This window comes from Fulmarus glacialis, unplaced genomic scaffold, assembly GCF_000690835.1.
Source record: "Fulmarus glacialis isolate BGI_N327 unplaced genomic scaffold, ASM69083v1 scaffold46601, whole genome shotgun sequence".
In the NCBI taxonomy this organism is placed as follows: Eukaryota; Metazoa; Chordata; class Aves; order Procellariiformes; family Procellariidae; genus Fulmarus; species Fulmarus glacialis.
In genome coordinates this window covers 1-8,918 of record NW_009193020.1, presented here as the reverse complement: position 1 = coordinate 8,918, position 8,918 = coordinate 1, and the positions used below count along the sequence as shown (strand labels likewise).

At 38.3% G+C, this 8,918-nt stretch overlaps 1 protein-coding gene across 2 annotated transcripts; it reads right to left on the bottom strand.

Annotated features, from left to right (window-relative positions):
* Positions 1 to 6,005: 6,005 nt before the first annotated feature.
* Positions 6,006 to 8,564, bottom strand: ZBTB8A (zinc finger and BTB domain containing 8A). Of its 2 annotated transcripts, none has more exons than XM_009587294.1 (3): positions 7,625 to 8,564; positions 6,948 to 7,117; positions 6,006 to 6,540 (listed from the first exon to the last, which is right to left on the bottom strand). In XM_009587294.1, exons 1-3 carry the CDS (start codon positions 8,562 to 8,564, stop codon positions 6,208 to 6,210), a joined length of 1,443 nt encoding a protein of 480 aa, XP_009585589.1. In that variant the 3' UTR covers positions 6,006 to 6,207. The 2 variants fall into 2 exon arrangements, with proteins under 2 accessions (XP_009585589.1, XP_009585590.1); XM_009587295.1 differs by having other exon boundaries at positions 7,715 to 8,564.
* Positions 8,565 to 8,918: the final 354 nt, after the last annotated feature.

Sequence of the window (8,918 nt, the reverse complement as noted above, 5' to 3'; positions counted from 1 at the left end):
CTTCCCACACCCACATGCTGCCCGGGAGGCCCACTACCTTACCGCAGACAATGCATCGCTATTGTTAAAGGCCAGTCTAGGTATCTGTGCATGTGGAAGGTGCCACCTGAATGGGAAATATCTGTAGTTCGTGGCGTTGGATAGATTACATTACTCAGTGTAGCAGCGTTTTTATAACAGGAAAGTTTTGTATTCAAACAATGGAGATAATCCTAAACCGAAGTACTGCAAGTAGGAGTGCAATATTACAGATTGTCCTTTTTTTTCCCGTGTGGAAAAAAAATCAAATCAGGATGCCTTTTAGAAGACAACACACTTTCAATCTTGTGCCTGTTAGAAGATGAGACACTTTGAATCTTCTTCCCTGAGATCATTGAATAAATTTGAGAACCTCTGCAGGTCATCTGGTATAGTCTCCTCCTCAAAGTAGGCTCAGTTAGAACATGGTAAAAGAACAGTTCCTATTTTCACAGTAAAAAGTGTCAGGTTGGAGTGTGGCAGAGAACTTCATTAGCGTTTAATTTAGTATAACAGCTAAACCAAGATACAGAAATCCTTTTCCTTCCACTCCTCCCAGTTTTCCCTTACAAAATTTTCTACTCTGTGTTGCTACTATGTTTAAAACTCTTGATGCTCCAAATAAGACACCTCTCTGTGTTTCAAGAGTTAAATATGATGAAAGGTTATGCTAACTCCAGTATGGGAGGGATTTTTTTAAGTTAAATAGTATAGAAAATATTTCGTAACTATTATAAGCTTTTCTTAGTAGCTTATCAAATTATACCCGTCACTCAACAGACATACAGACTGTTGGTACAGATTTATACCTAACGGGAAAAGTACATTGCAAGTCTGAAGGCAAGGACGGGATGATTATAAGATCCTTTTCTCGAAAATTCAACCTTTTGGCCAGAATTAGAGAAATTTTCTTCTATTTCGTTCTCGTACATGTTACGTTCCAACTAATAATAACCTTCTAATTGACTTCTGACTTCCCTGACATGTTCCAGAAAAATCAAGAAGCAGGTGTTGGAATACCTGTACTAGAATACTGCACTACTATTACAAATTCTGCTGTACTTATTCATATAGAAATAATAAAAGGAATACAGAATTAATTATTTGGACTCTTTTTGGATTATAATTTACATTTCTCTACTTTGTGAATGGTTAGAAGTGCCCAGTGCCAGTTTGACCAGATCATAGATACTGGCCTCAGCAGTCCACTGAAGTAGTTCCTCATGAATTTGTGAACTCATTAAATAAACGCTAAACACATGTGCTTAATTCCAGTCTGACTGCTGCTATCTTTAGCCTCAAAGCTTTGATTAAAATATAATTTTTAAAAAGCCTTTTTTAGGATAAATTTAACTAAACAAGTTTAGTTTAGCTGTAATCCTCACTTAACACAGATCTCCACTCTGCTAGCCCTCAGCAGTTAAGGTTTTAGATAGACATTCAGCATTGTTGTTATGCTGACAGATGCTAAGGATCATCAGAGGGGGATCCTGGGATCCAGGCACAGTCATTGACTCAGCTGTAGCCAGATGGAAGGTCAGGCATTTTTCAGCTAAATCAAGGTCCATTTAAATAATAAATAGGGCTGAAGATTGTGGTATTAGCCCCTGTGTAGGCTACCTGAAGTTCAAAGCCAAGTATTTCTGCAGACTGAGAGACCAAAATATAAGGAAGGTAGACATTGGCATAGCTAGGTAATGGGATAATATGACAGTGACCAGATGCTTCAGGGAAGAAATGTAGTATATTCCATAATTTTATATCCAACAGAGATTTCTTTTTTTCTAAGTTATCATTGAAAAATTGAGAGGGATCCCAAAATCCTGGAGGATGGAGTATTTCTTCTGGAGAGCCAGGAGTAAAGGAAGGATGATACATGTAGTAGTTGGTGTCAGTCCTCTGCTAGAGACTGTGGGCTTACAGATATTTTCAAAGCTCATCAACATTTTTGCATTTTTTTTTCATCTCAGTTCTTTAGAACTGGAATAGAATATGTACTAAAAGGTTGGAAAGGGAGATTCATTCTGAGGTTGTTTTTGGGGGTCTGCTTTTTTTTATTAACCTTGGGAAAAAAAAACAGTTGAACCTTTAAAATAAGGACAAGTGTCATTTTTTGGGACAGTAAATACAGAAGTTTAGATAATTTAATGGAAAACAAAAAAATGGGATATGATGTGAAAGACAAAAACTAATCAAGTATCACACAAGTCATAGGTTTATGTGGCAGGTAGAATTCTGTAAGAAATATCTGAAAAGGGGGAAAGAGAAATGTTTTTTAATTCAGTGTTTCAGCCTTTGAAAGGATGGCAAGATAGCTGCCAGAAAATAAGGATAGTTAAAGGTGAGACGCTAAACAAGGATGATGAATCTATGTCTTCACTCTTGACTGTGGTTTTGTGAACGCAACGATAAACACAAGCCAAGCAAAGAGGCAGACTCTCTGTGACAAAGGACAGAGGAGAGAAAAGGACAAAGACACTAGGATTGCACAGAAAGCAGAGGTATACAAGAGGAATGTCTCTTGAAGTGGACATCCCTCCAGTGTTAGTCAGATGAAACAGGGAATGGAAAAGCAAATGACAAGAGAATGATGTATTGAAAACCAGTGAATAATCAAAACATGCATTAAGAAGTAGTATTTAAGACCATTCAAAGCAACACAAAGAAGATGAAAGAAGTACAAGGAAAAAATAATTTAAAAAAAAAGCAAAAACCAATCTGAGAGGAATCAGAACTGTTGGTCATATGGGAGCTGTGAATGTCTCTCTCTAGTCCCACCTCCCACAAGAAGGCGGCCAGTACCAAGATCAGATCAGCTGTGGCTTTGTCTAGCCAAGTTCAAACACTTCTAAGGACAACCATCTCTGAGGCTGCTTTTTGAACAGCCTGTTCCAATGCTGCACTACAATTTAAACCTCTCAGACTGTGATTTGGATGTACAGAGACAGGACAGAAACAATGTGAACAGATCAATATTAGCAGAATTCAGTACAGTTCTATACAGCCGTCTCTAGCATTTAAAGATAAAATCAAGTCCTATTTGTGACCTGGCAAAGTTCAAAAAGCAACACATTCAAATCAGTTATGTCAGGTAAATTAAATTCTGTGGGAACAACCCTGTATGGTCTTTGCTTTCCTCCCTGAAAGAAACGAAAATGTTACTTCTGCTAATGAGTGGTATGTGATCCTAACAGGAGCATGAAGCAGACAGTCATCAGAGGCAATGCACGGAGATGAAAAGAAAACAAATAGGATTACTTTCATTTAGAGAAAAACAAGCAAAATACATGACTGGCTATGTAAAATGAAGGACATAGAAAATATAAGGCACTTAACATTTATCTTGTCTTGCAATACAAAAATAAGGGAACAACAACTGAAATTAAAGCAACAAATTATAACCTTTTCAAAAATACAAAACATAATTGACCTGTGGGAATTGCAGTCTTGAGCTAAAACTCCAAGCTTAATAAGATACTTTAAAAATGACTACCGATATCTAGTTATGCTAATGAGAATAACAATAATGTATAAAAACGGTAAAAACCCTTGTCTGCCAGGCATATCAACAATTAATCTGCCTATATTTAAAAAGTAAATGTCTTCATACGGATAGATTGTTCCATTGGCCCATTTATAGCCACTTCACATCTTTTTCTGAAGCATCTGGTCCTCAGTATTCTTAGATTTACGGTATCTAATTAGATTGAGTATTGATCCAAAAATCCCTTTGCTTCTAAAAACGCCCCCAAGTCTACAGAAACACTTAATAGTCTCACCTTTACAGTTGGCAGTAAAGATTTCAGGCCTAGAGTGATACTTTATTTTCCCCTCCCCTTAATCCATCCCCAAACACACACACAGACTAATCCCAGCCACTTTGTATTCTGGGACAGCGGGCACCGATACCTAGAATTTATTGTGCATACTGTTTAATGTAAAGGGAAGCGGAAAAATCTATTAAATTGGATTTCAGCAAGCATTTTCTCTTGAAATTTGATCAAAGTCATTCCATATTCTTTTATATATTTCTTTGTTCTATATTTGATTTAGTTCAGGTTGGTCAGGAATATTTCTCAGCCATTTAATAATATGCATGTTAGGAATAATAAGCTCCAAGAAATTAACCAGCTGTTTTCACATCATGTCCATTTCATGGACTGCTGACCAAAGTGTAACATAAAATCGAGGCAAGTGTAAGCCTTGTTTGGAAAAGATGTTTTCACATGGGTCATCAGAAAGTTTTGTAAGTTCCCCCCTTCCAGCCCCCTCCCCAGGTCTAAGCCAATGGATGATAATTTTCATAGGAGCAATAAAATACCACTCCTTGTCTCCTTAGAACATACAAGCAGGCTGCTTCTTGACAGTGCTGCACGTCTGAGGGGAAGGGCGCTTAATGCCTACACTGTGAACTTAGTAGGAAGCGCTCAAGCTGTCATTTAAGAGACCCGTAGGCTGGCCATCTGCAGCCTGGAATGAAAATGCTGCACTCTGGTAATGATGATACTAATAAGGCTATACAGTTTTTACACAAATAAAAATAAAATAGTGACTTTTTAGCTGTCCCTGGGAAAGAGATTATATAGTATATATATGGGATTGCTCTGTAATTAATCCCGGGTTTCAGCCAAACATGCTTACAAAGTTGTAAAAAAGAAAAAAATTAAAGTTTTCTAAGCCTGTACCGATTGAGTTCAATGATCACAGGATGAAGACTGTATTAATACTCAGGTCTGTCCAAGACAATGCAGAGTAAAAGCACCCCAGGAGCATACTTCTGCTCCTCGCTTGTTTACAGTGCTGGTTAAGATAAACTCACTAAGTAACAAGAAGTGGCTTATTTTGTTACAGAAATAAACTTTCTTCACCACTAGTCATCTCATCTCTTGCAGTCTAATTGTAGGTAAAATTACACAAATATAATGTCTAGAACTTCCAGTACATCTTGTTCTCATTGGCATATAGTACAGACTGAAAAAGGTCAAAGTATACTCTCTTGGTGACCGAATGACTTCGGGAATATATAAATTGATAATGACTCCATCTTAAAACTCATCAGTTTAAATTGGGTATAGGTCAATACAAACAAGAGCAGTCAATGGTTTCAGATGGAAAATCTCATCAGTTCTCTTTCTAATGATATAGTATATATACTGTACAAATTGTTCTGCCACTGTTATTGGCAAGTAAAACGGGGGATGAAGAGGGAAAACAGCAGCTAAAGTAACCTTGTAAGGATTGTTTCCTTCACATTGGCATGAAGAAGCTGACACTGCCACTGGCAATGCTGTGGATACAGGGCTACCAGTCACGTCATTCTGGCACTTTTGAGAGTTTTTTAAAAAAAAAAAAAAAAAAAAAAAGATATTTTTTACTAGTGCTTATTAAAACATACCCCAGTCTGAGTTCCCAATTTTCAGAATGAGTAAGACATCTACTAGCATCAATTAAGGATCCATATTTGTAATCATTTTATCTCTGATGTGTTGACTAGGACTAGCATTCATGTGTTTATTTTCTTGTAAAGAAATAGGTCTTGAATGAATGATCTGCTAAAGATTCTCCTTATTCTAATAAATTTTACAAGAAAGTGCTTTTCCAGACAAATGTGCTAAAACATTTTTATATGCTTTTTCTTAATTAGCTACCTTTTTTCTTTATCATAATATGAAGACTTCATGAAATTTCATGGAAGATTATCTTCATTTCTGAATACTGAAGAGAGGTTTTCTTTATATTCTGGTGTGTGGGGTATTTATACTTTGTTTACCACCAGATGATATTACATATAAAACCCACATCTCTACAAGTTTAAAAAGTGGGCAATTTACAGTGCTGTGTGACCTTTTTTGTTTGTTTGTTTGTTTTAAAGTATTTAGACCTCACTCCCTTGAAAGAGGTTTTGAGATGTGACCCATTGTCTACTATAAAAAGTTATCCATGTAGCACTTCAGTTTCCTTGTTCATCCAGTATTTCATTTAAGGATGGATTCTTTCTCATGAAGCAAAGTATGGGTATTCTGATAACTCAGAATGAACTCAATGGCATGTCCATAAATACATGCAAGTCTGGACCTGTTCAAAAGAAACCAGTATGTCTCTGTACGGTAACAACAGGCTGGTGGAGGGCTCATGGTCAAGACAGTACATTTTCCCTCTTACATGGAATTCCTAATTCTTGTCTTGCAACTACCTAATATTTGGTTTTACTTCCTTTTCGTCTGCTTCATCCTCACTGTCATCAACTTGCTGAATGACCAAGTCGGTTGACCCATCCTCCACAATCTCCACATCAGATCTGTTGTCTTCCCCATAGTGCCACCTGGAATCCTTATCCCCATCTTGTGGAAATTCAAGGGGTGCTTCAGCCTCCAAGTCAATGCGAATACTGTCTATGCCAGCTTCGGCCAAACACTCATTACAGAGTCTGTAACGTCTTGTCCCCTCTTGGACCACTTGTCCTGTTAGCTCAGTCACGTGGCGTTTACACTTTCTGCAGATAGGCTTACAAGCCTGATGAATCTGGGAAAATTGAAATGAATAAATTTGGTAATGTATCCACAAAGAAGTGTTTTTTAAGATGACAAAAAGTAGGGCTGGAGTAGCGTCAAATGGTAGCGTTAACTCACTTCGAGAGACAGTCATCAAACGTTAAAAATGAAACCATCGCAGGCACTGTAATTGCCCACTTAAGCTCTATTACAGGACTTGCATAGAGCAGTACCTTTGCGAGCCATCAATTAACAAAGAAATTCATCCCCTTTCATACAAATATGCTTCAAATCAACTTCAGCAAAAACAGATTAATTTTCTATTACCTCTTCTTTTACAGGAATCAATATATCAACCAGATACACTTGCACTGTGTTTAATTATGCTGAGACAGATTTACACATTAAACAAATCATGCAGTTACTAAAAATACATACTGTTCGAAAATGGCTACTTAGGTGATCTAGCCTGCTAAATCTTTTCCCACATGCCTCACAAGGGTAAGGGCGCTCTCCTGTATGACAGCGAAGGTGACGCTTTAGGTCTGCTTTTCTTTTCACCACGTGAGTGCAGAATGGGCACTTGAACCTCATCCTGGGCAGATCATCTGTTAGAAAATAATGTGATTAAAAAAAAAAATAAAGTAAGTCATAACATGTCTAGTCATTGAATGCTCTAGAAAAATGCATTCTATGCAGAATAGCAAATCACTTTTATTAAAAAAAAAAAATATTATCATAGGTCTTTTCAAGCACAAGGATCTTGTGTTTTCCTGTAAATTACACAGGAGTGCAACAAAGGAAAAGGAGTGGACTGTTAGCTATATTAAAATGAGCTTAAAAATATCCCAAAAGATCAAGACTTAAATTTGCAGGATGAAGCTGTATAGAGACACTAAAGATTATGTATTTTGCAAAGCTAGTTTTAATAAACCAGGTACTTCATTCATTCACAATTATTAAAAAATAAGAGTTAAACTTTCCAGACTTATTTCTGGACAATACAGATGTATTTTTGGCAATTGTACACTCGTTCAGTAAGGCGCATTTTCTCACAGACAGAACAGACGATTCACAGATGACTGTGCACCCACAGCATTAAAACCAACTCTTACCTTCAGCCCAGCTTCCCATGACACCTAGGATTGAGGGCATGCTCGCATACTGCTCGTCTGCTTTTGAAGACTTCGATTTACTAGAAGAACGGGGTGATTCATGCTCCTGCTGTGACACAGCCAAGCTCCTTGGTATCACGTCAGACCCTTGGCCATACTGGTATCCCACGTGAGGAGATTCAACTTCTGATTCAATCTGAACTTGCTCCTCAGACTGAGCAATATGGCCAGCGGGCTCCGCAGCCCTGTCCTCCAGTTTGCTTGATTTATAGTGAGGAATGTCAGAAGGCTGCTGCAGTCCCAGGTGCCGGGATTTCTTTATGGAATCCTGCCTTTGCTCATGTTTGGACAGCTGTTGCTGGGCATTTCTTTGAGAAGTCGGATAGTAGCTGAAATTGCTCCAAGCGTTTCCACCCATCATACATGTCCCTTGATCTGGACTTAAGTGCGAATGCGGGGGGCTGCTTTCTGCCCTCCAGCCAGCGCTGTACAAGCAGGATCGGTCCACACCGTTTGAATTTACATCTTTGTCTGACAGACTGAAGTAGCGATCCTTCTCCTTCTCGCTGATGTCCAGCGATGACTTAATGAACGTTTTACACACACTGATAACATCGGTCATCTGCAGATAGCTAGCAGCCGACATGACTTCGATGACATTCTGGCCAGTGAGAGACAGTTTGCCTGAATACACAAAATCTAGAATAACTGTAAATGTGTCAGGAGAAAATGCCTGGAAAGTGGCTGTCGTTGGCTGACTCGCCTCCTTCGAGCTCTGCGAAAGGAGCATTTTGAAATAGCCGCTGCTGGCAAACAGCACATTGCGATGTGCTTTAAAGACCTTTCCCTCCACCAGGATATTGCAGTCACAGAATAAGTCTTGCCTGCGCTGCTCATTTAGTTGCTGCAAGAGGTGAAACTGGTGAGAAGAAATCTCCATTCCAGAAAAGATGAAATGAAGCGTCCCTCTAAAAAATAAAGAAAATAATTAGACTCTCGACTTCAGCGTCATGCAACTCAGCCAAAGATGCCAGACCCAATTTTACAGATATCTTTACAAATAATCTTATTTATTTAAATCTGTAAATACATTTAAATTACAATATGCACAACCATGCATTCTTTTTCCAAGAAGAAAAGTGTGATGAAAAAGCCAAATAAACCAGTACACATTATTTGGCAGGGACGCCTGTGCTACAGCTAGGAGCATCTCCTTCCCAAGGATGCGGGATAGGATGTGCGCAACCCGCTGGCAGCTGCACAGCCTTCAGACATTCTCCAACGAGACGAGGAG